This window comes from Monodelphis domestica, chromosome 2 (genome assembly GCF_027887165.1).
Source record: "Monodelphis domestica isolate mMonDom1 chromosome 2, mMonDom1.pri, whole genome shotgun sequence".
In the NCBI taxonomy this organism is placed as follows: Eukaryota; Metazoa; Chordata; class Mammalia; order Didelphimorphia; family Didelphidae; genus Monodelphis; species Monodelphis domestica.
This window is the reverse complement of record NC_077228.1, coordinates 453,810,896-453,829,072: the sequence shown is the minus strand read 5'-3', so window position 1 is coordinate 453,829,072 and position 18,177 is coordinate 453,810,896. Positions and strand designations below refer to the sequence as shown.

General features: G+C 34.9%; 1 protein-coding gene across 4 annotated transcripts in view; it reads right to left on the bottom strand.

Annotated features, from left to right (window-relative positions):
* Window positions 1-18,177, bottom strand: part of SMOC2 (SPARC related modular calcium binding 2) — a 276,372-nt gene that overhangs the window by 3,221 nt on the left and 254,974 nt on the right. For 2 of the 4 annotated variants that reach the window (XM_007484917.3, XM_007484915.3), the window contains 3 exons: window positions 8,182-8,284; window positions 6,166-6,440; window positions 3,114-3,151 (listed from right to left, as the gene is read on the bottom strand). In XM_007484917.3, coding sequence (XP_007484979.1) covers window positions 3,114-3,151; window positions 6,166-6,440; window positions 8,182-8,284 — 416 coding nt within the window. The remainder of the gene's footprint in view (window positions 1-3,113; window positions 3,152-6,165; window positions 6,441-8,181; window positions 8,285-18,177) is intronic. The other 2 variants (XM_056819061.1, XM_007484918.3) reach the window with 1 other exon arrangement.

Below are 18,177 nucleotides of genomic sequence, written 5' to 3'. Positions count from 1 at the left end.
AAAAAAAAAGTCTAAGAAGGGCAAGGCCTAAGCAAATAGAATTAAAAGACTTGCCCAATGTCATAAAACTAAGAAATGTCTGAAGCCAAATTTGAACCCAAGTCCTCCAGACTCCAGGCCTGGCACTCTGACCATTGTACCACCAAACAACCTCCTGGCAGTGGTCTAAAAAACACTTTTGATCACTTTAAAAATGTATCTTTTCACAATATGTACTATCTATCATCTAATATATAATAGTAACTATAGTAATATAAATAACATATATGTATATAAATCTTAGTGACATGATATGCACATAAATTAGTTTGTAAGAAAAATAAAAATGAAGAGGCAAAAATTAGAAATACTTTTATTGACTATGCTCTATTAAAGAATGAGAAGCTTAATTTATTTAAATGAGTACATTCAGAAATGCAATTGATTAAGTTTTAAAATGATATATGCATTTTATATTCTGCAGGAATTTATAGTTCCTTGAAAATGTTGTATATATATATTTAAGAGTCAAAAGTTAGGGTCCAAACTTTTTAAGGTTAAAGTCAGTTTTCTTGGGCAGTATGGTATCTTGGCTGGAGAACTGGTTTCAAAGTCAAGAAGTTTTGGTTTAAGTCTTGATTTTGACATAATCCTGGCCAAATCACTTAACCTGTCAACACTCTAGGCAACTCTCTAAGACTCTAAGCTTCAGAGAAGGGGCTGACCTGAATTGATAAAGAGAATTTGCTTATCCCAGTGTCCCCTATACCAATAAAAGCAAAAGTCTAGGCCCTATATCCAACCTTATTTTTTTCCTTTTCAAATCTGTCTTAGTAACGAGTCTAAAAATTATTCTCAAATTTCAAATTATTTTCAAATTTTATTTCTCTAAGTCAAGTTGTAAAACTAAGGCTTGTGCACTTTTTAGGAAACATATTTTGATAACTTTATTTCAATATAACTGGTTCCCTTTCTAATCCTAAATATTTTTAATGTTGAAAAACATTAATATGAAAAGGTTTTATTTTACAAAATTGCCAAAGATATCTAAGACACATACAAATAGATTAAGAAATAATACAGCTTTTTCACATTATCCAATGTGATCTGCTTAAAAACATAGTATTCTCACTTTACTTAAAAAAATAAATGAGGGGGATCTAGGTAGCACAGTGGATAGAGGGCTAGATCTGGAGTCTAGAAGATTTGATTTCAAATTTGGGTTCAGGTACTTCTTAGCTGTGTGATCCTGAGCAAGTCACTTAACTCTGACTTAGAATTGATACTAAGAAGTAAGAGGTTTTTTATTTTTAAAGAAAATAAGAATTATTTGATTTTACTAAGAAACTGATCAAGTTAAGTTGACAGAACTCTCAGCTACATTTCAGTATATCAGATGAGTTGAAAGGAGCAACATTTTGAATTATGCATTTAACTATGGACAGCAAATGATATTGATTTAATCAGATATAATTGCAAATAGAAAGGGAGAAGGGAACTGAGAAGAAGGCTTAGATGGGTCAGCTTTCTCAGTGATGTTCTTTTCTTTTTAAGTATTAAAGGAAAATTACATCTTCCTAGGTACATCCTCCCATTATCGTTTTTCCTCAGAAGAAACATTTATTTTTTTAGTCTTATAGCACATATATGTCATTGAAGGCTCACACAGCAAAGCTTAATTAAAAGTTCATATTTCATAGTGTCAAAGAATCTGAAACACTTGAAAATGGAAAAGAGGGGCAGTGTTTTGAAATGACTATTCAGGAGTGATGGTGGATAGGGCACGTGTGCCAGTAATTGTCATCATCTAATTAAAGCAATCCTTTGAAAATTTGGGGAGTTCCGGTATTTGACTGTTTTCAGGCCAGCCCACTTTTAATGTGTAAGTGATTTGTGGAGGGATTTTCAAAATGAAAACCATAAACATTTGCTAAACAAAGAAAAAACTTATCACACATCTTGCCCTGTGAAATGGTTTTAAGCTCTAGCCAAGGTGTGTGTAGGAGGTCTCCACTTAAAACCCACAACAAAAGCTTAGCTTGCCTTGGGAGGTGTGGAGGGAACATCAAACAAGCAAAAGAGATAAAGTAAATAACAAATTGACTAGCTGAAGTGAAGGAGGGAGATTTGCCCTGGCTTTGAGAGACAGAGAACAGATTCAATCTATGTTTATCTTCTGGCAAATACTCCCTATTGGAGCTAAAGAGAGGGTAGAAAAAGACATCACAATTGATGCACTTAATGGTTTGCATTCTCATCATCTTTATACATAGATATGTAATGTATACCCATAGATTTGAATTTATAACTACACACATAATAGAGGTGCATATAGAGACAGAATTCATATATTCAGTATAATCCCAAATATTTGGTATAAGGTGGTGCAGTAGATAAGAGTCCTGGAGTCCCAGAGTCCTAGAGTCAGGAATACCTGAGTGCAAATCAGACCTTAGACATTTACTAGCTGTAGGACCCTGGGCAAGTCACTTAGTCCTGTTTGCCTTGGTTTCCTCATCTGTAAAAAGTGTTGGAAAAGGAAATGGCAAACCACTCCAGTATCTTTGCCAAGAAAACCCCAATGGGGCCATGAAGAGTCAACATAACTGAATAACATATATGTTCAGTATATGCTTATATGTTCTTCCTATGGAATTGTTATTCTATTATCTATCTATTATCTATCTATTAGAAGGCTTTAATGAAAAAAGGAGTATTCAATATTTTTATGACTAGAGTCTTACCTATAAAAACAATCAACCCAACCTGCTTACAGAAATTATTTACAGCTGACTGAGTTGTACAAAATACACTGACTCTCAAGAGCCCCAGGAGAAGCAGTATTTTTAAAAATTCATTTTAAAAGATAAAAATTATAATTAGTTGGAAACAATCTTGAGGATTTATCATTTCTACAGTGTGATAACCCCTCCCCCCAAAAGAAGAAATGTTAAAACTATTCACTGAAACATCATCAGTTTGAAAACTTTAGAAAGAAGGCTGAAAATACATTTGGCAAGTGGTGGTTTCTCTTTAAAGATGCCATGTATTCCATCACCAATAGAACCCAAATTATATATAATCAGATCAATTACTAGCACATGATTTTAGCCATTACAAAAAGGCTCACTTACCTGTCTGTTGGAAGTGCTTTCAGAGTTGGTTTTAGGAGCTGAAAAAAGAAATGTGTTTAAAATTATATTTTGTTTCACAAAGTAGAGTACACTGACTGTAGCCTGCATTTGGATTGCATTTCTCTCCTTCCTTCTCACAAAGCATGAAAATCATCACCTCTCCCCTGGACTATTCCACAATGGCTTCTTCATTGGCCTCCCTGCCACCATTTTCTCCACTCCAATGTATTCTTCACAGAGCAGTTAAGGTGAAATTCTTAGAACACCAATCTAACCACTTTATAAATTCATCCCTTATCTTTATTGGGTCTCTATTGCACTTGGGATAAAATGCACAATCTCTAACTGGGTCTTAAAAATGCTATATAATCTAACTCCAATCTACTTACCTTTTAGGCCTTATTTCATATTATTTCTCTTTATGCCCTTTCTTTCCCAGTCAAGGTGTCCTGCCAACTATTTCCCAAACATACAACATCCCATCCCCAACCACCATGTTTTTTTATAAGTCATCAATCCTGTCAAAAATGTACTCATTCCTCTTCTCTGACCTCTAGAGAACTTCCTTCAAAGAACTGCTCATAAAATACCTCTCTCTACATAAGACCTTTGCTGATTCCCCAATTACAGCCACTATTTCCCTTTTGAAATTACTTTCCATGTACTTCATTGTTATTTATTTGCATGTACATTTTATCCCTTACCACCACAATAATGGAAGCTACTTCAGGGCAAAGACTATTTTTTTTGTCTCTGTATCCCTTCAAAACACTAAATAATTGTTTGTTAACTGAATTGAATATTCAAGTTTATCAGAGAAACTATTATTAAAATATAATGCAATTTCTCTAGTACAAATGTACACCATTATTTTTCTTATGGAAATTCTGAAGGAAATGTTTACTAGGAAATGATTATTTATTGGGACTTACAGTCATATATGAATGTGCATATATATACTATTAAGACTGGTAATAATCCTCAGGTCTATTTTGAGGAATGCTAAGTACTACAAACACATGGTCCAAATGACTTCTAATTCTTCAGAAATAGAACAATTTCATTTAACCGTATAAAATCCTATCTTATATTGGGCATATTTAAACTCCTATTTTATATTAGACCTATTTTTATATAGGCACAATGAATTATGACATTAATATAATAAATATTCAGAAGGGATGTCTGTGTGTGGAAAGACCAGTCATCTTTTTCCCATCTTCATTTTCTCTCCCTCCACCCATTTTCTTCTCTTTTGTCAACAAACATATTCAGGTCTCTCTAATACTGCTAATAAAACAATGGATCCATAACCTCATCCATGTAGGTATTTGCTCCAATAATGCAGATTATAATTCATCAACACCTGCCCTGCTCTAAAACTCTAATCTGGTGCTTTCCATCAATTTGCTGCTGGAGGTCTATCTACCCAGCTTCCTGTGGTTTTCCTTACCTTCTGTTCATACTGCACAGATACCAAGAAAGTCAGCAAATTGTCCATTTGTTTTCTAACAATCTTACAAGTATCCTGCTCTTCTTGAAAAAAAAAAACCTTACCTTCTATTTTACTATTATTTCTAAGAGAGAAGAATAGCAAAGCTAGGTAACTGGGTTTAAGTGACTAGCACAGGGTCACTATTGCCCTTTTTGTCACTAACATGTTTCTCTGCCATCATTCACAGCATTTCTTCTTTAGCTTTCTGTTGCTTTGTTTTCCTATAGAGTGAAAATGTCAATGGGGTAGCTAGTGGATTGAGATCTAGGACTAGAAACAGTAGGTTCTGGGTTCGAGACTGGATTTATACACTTCCTAGTTATGTGACTCTGGGCAAATCACTTAATCTTGATCACCTAGCCCTTATTGCTCTTCTGCCTTAGAATCAATACTAAAGCAAGATAATGTTTTTTTTTTAATGTCAAAACTCAGATGATTTGGTTTCTCCTGTAGTTTGTCATTAGCCAAGAAGCTCACATTTGAAATCATTAAAATAAGAAAGTTAATATTGTATATGCCTACCATGCTGATAAATTTATATATGATTTAAATTTGTTTGATTATTAGCACTTCCTCCCTCCATCTATTTTCTGCTACCTCATTGTCTCTGTAGAAGAAGAAGTGAATATACCGGATTTGGGCAACATTTTTTATCTTTCTTTATTCCATGAGTTAATGTTATCAAATAATTTATCCCCAAGAGCAGCAATCTTAGCTCCAGAGAAATCCCTATCTCACCTGAATACATAAAACTCCTACCTACATCTGTCTCCTTCATTAAAAAAAAACAAGATGAAGGTCCTAAAGAGCCTGTCTCATCAGCCCCTTCCTTGTCTGAATTCCTTTAGGCTTGAAAAAAAGTCTTTCCTATGAATATCAATGCCAATTCTAATACTGTTCAAAAAATAGATCTCATAGTTGGATTCCTAGAGTTGTCTTCTTTCTACTGATTCCATATAAGAAAGGCCCAATTTGGTAATGGTAATAAAATGTTTCTGGGGCATGTTGGAAAATGTCACAATAAGAAGAGATATAACTGTTACTGTTTAATTCCCACACTGCTTAGTGTTTCTCTCCTTCCTTTATAAATAACTGGGAAAGAAGATGGGAGAACTTAAGCTTTCCAGGTGAGAATATTGAGTCCAGAAATATAGGGCAGTTTCTCCAAATTCCCCCTTGTGTCTATGACCCAGAGATGAAAGGTCCATAAAATGTTTCTGATTCTTCAGATAAGCCTTTTAGAGAACTGGAGGTACCGTGCTGTTTTTTAAAAGAAACCAAAGTATCTCATCTACCATCCATGATCTGATTTTTAAAGTGACAATGTAAAGTCTACCTGCTTCAACTTAGCTTATCCCTAGAGGAGTGACAATTTATACTCTCTCCTAGTGGCTAATTATTGATTTAAGCAGCATGAAAATGATACCTCTTCCTGTTTCAAAACTAGTGAATATTGTATGCAGTAAAAGTGATTTTCAAAATCTAAAAAAAATTCTAAACAGAATGTCAAGATTTGACATATTAAACAAGACTTAAAAAGTTAGAAAAGGTTCTTACTATGACGTTTCTTTGTGTTTGCTTTACCTTCTTCTTTTGTAACACCAAGGCAGCCCATTAACTCTTGAACAGAGATGGATTTGTCATTATTCACATCACAATACTCAACAAATTTCTTCACACACTTCTTGGGTTTGGATTTTTTCCGAAGGAATCTCTTAAAAGGCTTGATTTCTTTTTTGCCAATATCACCACTGGAGTTCTTATCAAGTAGTTTGAAATACCAATGGACCACTCTCTCTTCTAGAGTGTGACTAGGATCAGGTTCTGAAAGTCTGAAATAAAAACAAAATATGGAGCTTCCTTGAGATTCATTGTTTTTATAATATTAAAAAATACGTTTGATTACTTACTATATCCAGAGTACTCTGCCACATATGACCTAACTCCCTTAAGAAGCTTAAAGTCTAGTTGCGGTGGGGAAAAAGACTACAAATAAAGATAACATGAATTGAAATTATCTTAAGGATTAAAGAAGAGTAGACAGAACTATGAGATTAGATAAGCTAACCTTACTCCTCCTGGCTACTTATTGCCTTCTCTCCCAAATACAGAAGCAATTTACCAACATTCCCAGCAGTAGTCTGTTCCTTCTGCTTAGACTTTTGGTAGCAATGACATTTGAACTCTCATATGTTTGCATGAATAAAAAATGATGTCTTTCTAAGGCTCTAGAAAAATATTTTATTTTTGCATTTTGACACAGATCAAAAATTTGTCCATTTTGCTTCCTAAATTTTTGACCTATTGAAAGTCAGAGGTTGCCTTTGGTATTGACCAATTTGTTGTTAACAAAATCATCCTTATCCTATGGTTTCATTCAAGATATCCCAATTCAAACATGAAGCAGCAGGAAATTAATAAAGTGAACTCCTATGTTTCTAGTTCATTTGCTTTTACCTCGTCAAAGTTTCATTCCTTTGTAGATATTTCTGAAAGGTGTGTGTGTGTGTGTGTGTGTGTGTGTGTGTGTGAAGAGAAAATTAATTTGATGCTTTTTCGCCAATAATAATCTCCTTGAATCAGGAATCCTATTCAATATCACAAAATGCAAACCTCTTTAGGAGGGATATTTATTTTGAGATTTTGACTTTATACAGAAAGAATGGCAAAATGGATCATTTCACTGATTTGCATATGTGAAATTGCAGAATGTAAACTTCTTGATGATAGCACATGTATTTTATTTTTGTCTTTTTTTTTAAGTGCCTTACATGGTACCCTGCATAGAGTAGGACCTATATGAGTGCTGAGTGAATTGAATTGATGGAATGTTCTTCACTTTTGAATCCTCTTAGCTTATTATTCAGGCATGGTAGGGAGGTTTCTAGGATTTTGATGAGATCCACTTGATTGGATTTGAAAATAAGTTCATGTATGTTAGATTCTCTAGTACAGTCTCTCATGCTACTGACTTTTCTAAAAACTTATAAATATATTCTTATTTAGCAATTAATTAATTTTTCTGCATTTGTAGAGCAAGTGTTCTAAGTTATAATTATTTTTCAGAAAAAAATTTCCCATAATATAAAACAAAAAGCTAAGACTTTTTGGTTCTTATTTTATTAAAATGATTTGGTTAAACCAGTGATGATAGACATTTTCTGTTATAGCAGCTTATCTTTTTTTTTTCATGTCTTACTCTTAAATAACATGGAAAAAAATAACTGAAGAGAATAAATATCCTTGAATCTTCATTCCTGCCCCAGCTCTATTCCTGGATTCTGAACTTCAAAAATAATTTCTATGCCTGTCTCATCCTATTACTTTCTTCAGTGCTAAAGCTTCCTTTCCTTGGAACACGTAAAGATGAGAAAGAGACTGACAGACAGAGAGACAGACAGAGACAGAGACAGAGACAGAGTCAGAGAGACAGAAAGAAAATTTCCAGAGGAAGATATTTTTTGGATTTTAATGTCAATATCAATTAAGCCCAATTCTAATAATGTGGAGCCAGTATCAAGGGCATACCTGAAATGTTCATTTCCAATCTTTCCAAAATTAAGTTTAATTTACCTGCTAGATGAGGAGGAGGGATCAGAAACAGCATGAACCATATCAGTTGACAGAGCATCCAGAACACTGGTCAGGAATTCATTCTTCTTGGCCCCGGGACAACCTGAAAAAAATTAATTATATCAATATTTAACAAAAATAATTACATTCACATAAGTTGGCTAGGTTGTATAGTAGATAGTGCAGGGCTTGGAGTCAGGAATATCTAAGTTCAAATCTAGCCTTAGACACTTACTAGTTTTATTTCCCTGGGAATGAACCTTTATTTTATTCAGTTTTCTCAACTGTAAAATGGAGATGGTAATAACACCTAAGTCATAGAGTTGTTGTGAGGATCAAATGTTATAATACTGGTAAAGTACTTAGAAAAGCATGTGTTATATAATACTCATTTCCTTCCTTCCTTGCTTCCTCCCTTTCATTTCCCCAGTCTTTATGAAAAGAAAATTCACTTTGCTATACTGAGTTTATGTGTGTTTTCTCTTGTATTGCTGTTTTATTAAGAGAGTTGTTTGGGATTTCCTTCATTCCTTCAAAATCTTTTTGAATATTTGCAGGCATGCAACATCATCACAGTTTCATCTTGTCATCTTCTTCTTTTGAAGTTGGCAGAGGATTGGCTACCCTGGCAGGAGAAGCTAAGAATGAGGTCTTCCCATCATCTCTCCTTAGGGACAGATATATTTTGGTCTCTTAGGTTCCATTGGTACCTCCAAGGTATGATTCTATAAATTCAAAAAGATCCTAATGATGCCACATCTTTTTCCCCATTTAATTCTGGTCAAGCCTTAAGAAGTTTACTTTAACCTGTAAAGTTGAAGACCTTGCACTGAGTATATCAAGTCTTCAATTCATTCCTGATGGGGACATTACTAAAATTCTGAGACTACCTCTAGTTTCAGAATTACTCCTCTGATACTCATTGCATTAAGAATGAAGATGACAAACATAAAGTTGTTGAGAGGTTAACTTCTGCCCTGAGAAAAAATAATTTAAAGAAGGAAAAAAAAGTCATATAAAATCATTCAAGGTGTCCCAATTACTTTGGAGTCTATCCAGTATGGAGAAAAGAAATATATAAAAGCCCAAAGGGGAAGAGAACTGTCCATCAGTAGGGATTAAAAATCTCATTACATTTCCCAGTGACCCTTTGAGAAGGAGGAAGAATTATCTAAGATTAGAAAGCTCTGCCCTAGCAAATTATTTCTCAGTGGGCACATGAGGTGTTAAGGAAATTAGACCATTCAGAATGTGACTGTCTATTTCTGAGCTTCATTAGAATAAGAATGATTTAAGTCTTGTAGTGATTCTGTACTATAGCAGTTACACTCTGTGAAGAACATGTTTATGCAGTTAAAAGTACCCTGTTTCTTATACATTTCTCTTTGACACTTGGGGCTTTTTGTTTTATTCCTGTGTATATAAAAGTTGTATATAACAGGAATGTATTTAAGCCAGTTCTACTTCATTAACTTCCCGTATCAGAAAACAGATGTGAATCCTCAGCAAGAATGGAATGGGAGTGAAGATTGAGGGAACAAGGGGGAGGGAATGCTCTTTTCTTTTGAACACATCTGGAAAAGACTGATTATTATCTACAGAGAATACAGACAAGATGAGATTGCTACCCAGCCTTTATGTGAAAGGGAAAAAATATTATCTATTGGCACACACACACACACACACACACACACACACACACACATATATATATATATATATATATATATCATGAAATATCTTTTGTGGAAAGAAATAGCAGATAGATATTTCTGGAACCCAGAAAATTTATTAGTGGCACAGTAAAAACCACTTGAAATGCTCTCCTTGATCAATATGTCTATAAAATGGCAACTTCCTTGGTCAGTAGACCTGACATGTTTGAGTATCAGTCCTGTCAATTAAATAGGTCAAGCCTGTTGAATCAAGAGAAATGAATCCCAATGGCCTAAAATTTATCTCTAAGGACTGCTACTATTGGGGAAAGATTTCTTTCTTTCTTTGTAATTAACATCTACAATTCATAGAATGGGGTTTAGACTATAGTAGGTGATTCATATATATTGATTGATTGTTAATTGATGGAATAAATAGAGGGTAACTCTTGGTGGAAGCCTATCTCTAAACCAAAATCATAAGCAGTCAAAGGGAAAATATATGTGTGTGCCCCTTCTGAGCTATTTAGTCAAACTTTGGCCCATCTTATATGACCTTAAATTCTTTAGATACTTGAATTTTTAAAAATTGCCCCTTGGAAAAGCATCAAGTCTTATACAATTAGGTCACCATTAGTGTGCATAATGAATCCCCTAAAGTGATCACATTAAATTAATCTATATATTTCCATTGGATGGAACCAGTTAGTACATTTTACATAAATATCATTTTAAATTATGTGAATTTCAATACCTTCAACTGTTTTAAGGTACTCATTAATTCTTATTAATCATGACTTTGCTATAATCATTAAATCTCATGGTTGGAAGCAACCTCATAGGTGATCTAGTTCATATCATTTCTGATTAGGAATCTTCTTTGCAACACCCAGCTGCCATTTAAGAGAGTGATTGGGAGTCTGTGACCTCTGCAGATAGACCATTACTGTTTTGTATGACTCTATAAGGAAGACCTGAAAATGACCTCCCAATAAAATTTACCTTAGTTCAACCCTCTGAGGGCCAAGGAAAACAAATCTAATCCTGCTTCTACATTATAGTTCTGAAAGGAAAGGGGGAAGGGGAAAGAGAAAAGGGGAAAGGAAGGGAATAAGCATTTATATAGCATCTAGAATGTGCCAGACACTGTGATAATCATTTTTAAAATACAAAAATCTCTGTAAACCATAACTCTGCTTCAAGTACTCTCTTTTTCAAGTTTAATATCTTTTTTTCCTTCAACTAATCATTGTATGGCCTGAAACCCTGTCTTTCACCATCCTGAAAACCCTATTATATATCAACTTTAGTCAACTTGTCAATATTGTTCCTAAAATGTGAATTATAATATATAATTGCACATTCTAGATATAAACTGATCAGAGAACATTAAGGTAAGATCATCCGCTTTCTCCTTAAGTACATCATGTTTCTATCAATGTGGTCTAAAATTACATTAGAAATTTGACTGTCACATACTGCTGTTGACTCATATCTATTTTGCAGTCCACTTAAAAAATGGGTCTTTTTCACAGTCTTTCTGGCTTGCCAGGTGTTAGTATCTTCTCTCCAACATTACCTTTGGATCTTTATTGATAATGCTGATGTTGTTCCGTTGTGTCCAACTCTTTGCGAACCCACCTGGGGTTTTCTTGGCAAAGATACTAGAGTGGTTTGCCATTTCCTTCCTTTGACAGATGAAACTGAAGCAAACAAGGCTGAGTGACCTACCCAGGGTCATTCAAGTAGTAAATATCTTTGACTAGATTTGAACTCACAAAGATGAGTGTCCCTAACTCTAGGAACAGCATTCTATCCACAGTACCACCTACCTACCTGCTCATAAATTAATCAATCAATCAATAAATCAATCTATATCTATATCTATATCTATATAATACCTCTATACATGCATGCTTTCTCCACTATCAGAATATAAACTCCTTTAGGGCAGAAACTACTTTGTTCTTGCCTTTGTGATCTCAATGCCAAGCGCATAGTAAGAACTTAATTAATGCTTATCCAATGATTGCTTATGTATTGCCTTATTGATTCTTTTTAAATTTAATTTTATTTTTTCCATATTTTTAATATTTATAATAGAATGATCATTTAGAGTCTACATTCCCAATCATATCCCCATTTCATTGATTCTTTAAGTTTGAGTAGGCTTTTAAGTTTGAGTGGGCTTTTAAACATGGGGGTGGGGGAATTGGAGTTTAATCGGGAGAGTCCTTTAATTAATTCATGAACTCTTATATGAGATTGTACCCAGGCTGTTTAAGACTAGTTTTGAAGGGCTCTGGGTCAGACATAGCACGTTTATCCCTTAATTTTTTTAAAATTGAAATTTACTTGTTTCTTACATTAAAATATCCAGTTAGCTCCCTCCCTTTTTTCTCCCCATTATCATTTGATCTTTTTTTTTTATTTGGCTCATCAAATCTCTCAAAATATTTTTGGATAGTGACCCTAACCAAGGAAAAAAAGCATGTATATGGCACTTACTATGTGCCAGACACTGTGCTAAGTACTTTACAAATGTTATCTCATTTCTCCCACCCAAGAACCCTTGAAGATAGGTGCTATTATTATTTGCTTTTTGGGATATTGAGTCAAACAGAGGATTGCACAGTTAGAAAGTGTCTGAGACTGGATTCAGGCTCATGTCTTTCTGACTCCAGACATTAAACAACTTAGCTACCTTTAACAGATGGGGTGGAGGGGTAGGTGTGATGAATTAAAAACTATTTACAGGTCAGTTAGGTGGCTCAGGGGAGAGAGAGCCAGTCCTGGCGATAGGAGGTCCTGAATTCATATCTGGCCTTATATATTTCTTAGCTGTTTGACTCTGGGCAAGTCACTTAATCCCAATTGCCTAGCCCTTACTCTTCTGCCTTGGAACCAATGCTTAGTATTGATTATAAATCAGAAAATAAGGATTTTAAAAAATGCTATTTTCTTCAAGGTAAAAAAATAAATAAAAGGAGGGGAACAAGAGAAAGCCTTTCTTAATATATTCTCCCTCTCAAATTGCCTTCTATTTGCTGTTTCTACACATGGCATTTACTTGATTATTTACATGTTGCCTTCTTTAATAGAATGTACAGAGACTATTTTTCCCTTTTGGTCTCCCCATCACTTTGCACAGTGCATAGCATAAAATGAGTACTTAATAAATTCTTATTGATTTGCTGGCTGAATTTAAAATGGAAAGAAATCACATGATATCATTTGAGAGGAAAAAAGGTGAGATTTTAGTATGTAAAGAGTGATAGAAATAAATAGCAAGGCAAGGAAGAAACCCACCATGAAATAGCACTCTTAAAACCCTACAGCTAATTCCTGTAGAAATGTTCATGACTAATTCAACAGCTTAAGGGGAGATGAGAACCCACAAAATAGTTACTGTTCAAGCCAACAGAAAATAGTCAGCTTCTGACAAGTTATAACTTCAGCGGGCATGCACCTAGGTGCAGTTACAGGTCCAGGGCATTGCAATATAATGAACCCTCTGTTCTTGGCAGGTGTTATCAAGATGGCACTGCTCTTGAGCCCTCCAACCATGCTACAATCCATCCTGTGGATAAAAAGGTAGGACCGGGCCACTTAGGTCTTATGTAATGAATCATTCATGCACGTGCCAGCATGCAGCAAAGGAAGGGTTAGTTCAGGCTGAAAGGCTGATAGTTCTCTTTGCCTCCCGCTTGCTCTAATTTCGTTTTGTCCTACTGCCTATATTGTGTGGCTTTGACAGCTTACATAAATAATTTGTTGTTAAAGGGTTGGAGTTGAAACCACATGGTGTTACCCTGCAGGTTCAGAGATGTAACACAAAATTAAGTGTTTACTTTAGGGATAGTTTTACCCACAAGTATGTTCTCCATTCAAACACAGAATAGGCTTTAGAAACCTTAGACCAACAAATACATACCACGCATGACAGGAACATACACAAACACCTCACTTCAGTTGGAAACTTAAGAGCCTCATTTAAAATATATAATATATGTACGGCTGGTCTTATTACTCTACCCTGATAGGTAACTAATAAAACAATAAAAGGTATATTTATAGAAAGGAGACAGGATATTGCTATGGCACTTCAGAGCTGAAGAAGCTTTATAGAAGGTGCAGAGAAAATTCTCATTTACTCCCAAATCAGTCTCTTCCTGTGAAAGCACTGAAGAAGTGAATAATTTAGCTTACTAGACAGCTTTTTCTAGGTTCATTTTTATCTTTATCTCTTTTTATAGATGAAGAAACCAAGGTCCAGAGAGGTTAGAGGCTTGAGCAAGGTGACATAGCTCATTGGGATCCAAACCAATGCTAAAATCTGAGCCAGAACCCAAGAAAAGAATTGGTCATCTAAACACAACTTTCTTGAATTTCTTCAAATGAGTACAATGGTACAAACAATCCTAATCTAAATCCCAATGACCTATGCCATCTTGCTCAAGCCACTAACTTCTCTGGACCTTGGTTTCCTCATTTATAAAATGTAGTGGTTAGATCTAATCATCAGTCAATTAACAAGCATTTAAAAAGTATTTATTATATGTTCTAGGAGAGATAAAGACAACAATGAACCTAGAAAAAACTCTCTGAATTCCCTTCCTGTTCTAACATTCTGTGTCTCTGAGTAGATACGTCCCTTGAATTAACATGCATAATTCACATTTATGTAGGATGTTCCAAAAGTCTTGGTGTGGTTTTAACCTAGTAAAATTTAAAAATGTACCCAGACTTTTTAGACATTTGTTATAATTAAGGTTCACTAAGCACTTTGCATACATTACCTTTTATTTGATCCTTACAGCAACCCTATGAGGTAGGTGCTATTATTACCAGCATTTTATAGATGAAGAAATTGAGATTCAGAGAGTGTTATTTAGTGACTTGCCCAGAATCTCAGAGCTATTAAAAATCCAATGGAAAATTTAATTAGACAGGATTTGAACTAAAATCTTTCTCACTCTGAATCCATTATATCCCTGAATGATTTCATGCTATATGAATTGTTCTCAAATTCCAGTGCTAGAAAAAACAGTAGTATTGCCATCATCATCACCATTATCATCACCACCATCACCACCACTACTATCATCACCATCACCACTATATTTTTTTAAATATCTAATTAGGTCAATTTTTCACTCAAACAATTTGAGCTTATAGAATGGGAAGGGTGAGAGTCAAGCCTTCACATACTCAGTGATCTAGAAGGGATGTAAGAAGCTATCTAATTCTGCCCCTTCATTCTAAAAAAAAATAACCTCCCCCCCAAAAAAACCTGATACTCAAGGAGGATATATAACTTGCCTAAGCGTAGTAAGTTTAAGAGAGAGAATTCAAACTAGGTCTTCATTGTAAAGTCAGCTTTGTTTCCACTGCTATCTTCCTGCTCTCAAAAAGATTAACTTAAGTTTCTCTTCTCTTTTTCTAGCAAACAGATTGATGCTCTAGAATATCTCCTATTTCACTGCATCCTAAAATATTTTGCTAAATGTACCCCCACTCCCTCTAGGGTTGTAATACCTTCTTTTTTTTTTTAAACCCTTACCTTCCGTCTTGGAGTCAATACTGTGTATTGGCTCCAAGGCAGAAGAGTGGTAAGGGCTAGGCAATGGGGGTCAAGTGACTTGCCCAGGGTCACACAGCTGGGAAGTGTCTGAGGCCAGATTTGAACCTAGGACCTCCCGTCTCTAGGCCTGGCTCTCAATCCACTGAGATACCCAGCTGCCCCCTTGTAATACCTTCTTGACAAATTTATGTCCTTGAAAATGTTATTTTAAGTACTCTGCTAGAGCACGGCACATCATAAAGTAAGGTGAACAACTTGGCAATGATCTCATTGATTTCCCTGGTATGGATAATGAATCTTTAGAATTCAAGTCTTCAACACTCATCCTTTGCTTCCTTTCCTCCTTTGATATTCATATAATTCAATTGAACATTAATTACACACTTCCCATACATAAGCATTGTGATAGGTGCTGAGAATAAAACAACAAAAATAAAACAATCTTTGCCTTTGAGAATCTTATATTCAGCTGAGGGGATGACTAGTTTATAGTGAGAATTCATAATTAATGCAGAGGCTCCCAATGTAGAAATAAAAACTCTCCTAAAATCTCTAGCAGGGGTTGGGAGGAATGTATTGCATAATGGATGATCCTCTTCTATCAGGACTGACCTGATTGCAATTTAGCTCAACAATATTCACCCCTCTATAACCAGCCAAGGCCACAAATGCCAACAATCCCTAGTTATAGACCACACTGAGGTTCACTTAAGTCCTTCCCCAAGCCTCCTTCCTTGCTCAAGAATTGATAATCAAATCAACATAACCATTGTTTCTGGAACAATTTACTGCTTTATAGTTCCATTCAACATCACCGACTCTATGTCATATATTCCTAGGTTAATGCTTACTTGACAGACTATTACTTTCTGCTTCCTTATACATATTTTGTTAATCCCATTCCTTCCTATTTCTCTATTCCATTATACTCCATATTTCGACTGTGCATTTTGGAACTTTATTTAGAGTAGAGAAGTCATAGAGTCTATATCTATCCATCTATCTTGCATTTAATTTTCTATGAATAGGTTGTTAATTCCTGCCCTGTGCCTAAGTAGAATATAATCTTTTAAAGAATATGAATTATTTAGTTTTTATCTTTGAATCTCCAGCACCTCTTTTAAAGCATTTAATAAATGCTTATCAAATTAGTTTAAATGACCCAAGTAAAAGAAAAATTGAGAGAGGGAAAGAGTAAGAATAACAAATTGGTGGATCTCTGCCAGACACACAAGGGAGGTGACACTGAAGTCAGACTTCAAAAGAAGATAATTATTCTGAGAGGAAGATATTCCAGGCTAGCAAGATGACTTGAGTCAAATGCAAGGATATGGAACATAGTGTCTAGAATTCAGGGCAATTCAGTGTAAAGCAGAAGTCATCAAAGGAAAATGGAATGAAATAAACCTGGAAAGGGAGGCATGGAAAGACTATGGAGAATCTTAAGTACTGAGAAATGGCATTTGTATTTCATCCATTAAGTAATAGAGAGCCATTAAATGTTGTTGAGTAAAGAAGTGACAGTCAGACTCATGTTTTAGGAAAATTATTTTAACAGTTATTTGAAAGATAGATTGGAAAGGAATAGACTGCAAACAGAGACAACAACTAGGAGGACATTAGAATTGTCCAAGTGAAAAGCAAAAAGAATCTAGATTGAGGCTATGAGGGGGATGATAAGGATATTGATGTGAGACATGTGAAAATAAAATCAATAAATCTTCAGTATTCATTGGCCATGCAGGGTAAAGGAGAATAAAAATTAAAGGATGATAGAATGAGTATCGCTTAGGTCCTTGAGTTAAAAATGCCAGTGAGATGTCCAGAAGGACATATCTATTAAGCAAACTAAAGATATTGAAAAACATGAGCACAATTAGGCTTAAAAGAGATCAGGGCTAAATATATAGACAGGTATCATTGACATAGAGAGAATATTTTAATTAATTGGAGCTGAAGTGATCTCTGAAAGTACAAGTAGGGAAGATACCAAGAGACAACTTTAGGGGAATATATAGGACAAAGAGACAGATGATGAATGATGATGACCCACTACAATGTTCAGACAGGTCAGAGAGCAGGGTCATAGAAGAGAAGATAGAATATTCAGGAGGAATTTCTCAACAGTATAAGGAGCTACAGAAAAGTCAAAGGGGATGAGAACTTTAAAAGATCATATGAATATAAAGTTAAAAGATTGTTCATAAGCTTGGAGAGAGGGATTCACCTACAATTCATAGGCCTGAAAAGTGACTGAGAAGCAAAGAATCAGAATCAATGAATCTAGACCAAAGCTTCTTAACTTTTTGGATATCTTAGAACCCTTTGGCCACCTGGTAAAGACTACAAACCTTATCTCAGAACAATCTTCTTAAATGGAAAAAAATAAAATGTGTAGGATCCCCAAAGGAAAAATATCTTCTTAAATACAGTTATGTCTGTTTGTCTGTCCATCTGTCTGTATGTCTATCTATCTATCTATCTTATCTCTGTCTCTGTGTGTCTCTGTGTCTCTGTCTCTGTGTCTCTGTCTCTGTCTCTGTCTCTCTCTCTCTCTGTCTCTGTCTCTCTCTGTCTGTCTGTCTCTCTCTCTCTCTCTCTCTGATAGCTCACAAATCCCAGGTAAAGGACCCTTTGTATAAATAGTTCTTTCAAGGAATCTGAGAGTGAAAAGGAGAGACATAGGATATTAGTTTGTGTGGAGAGGTGATGTGAGGGCTTTTTAAAGCCTGGAGTTGAACTAAACAGATTAATAGG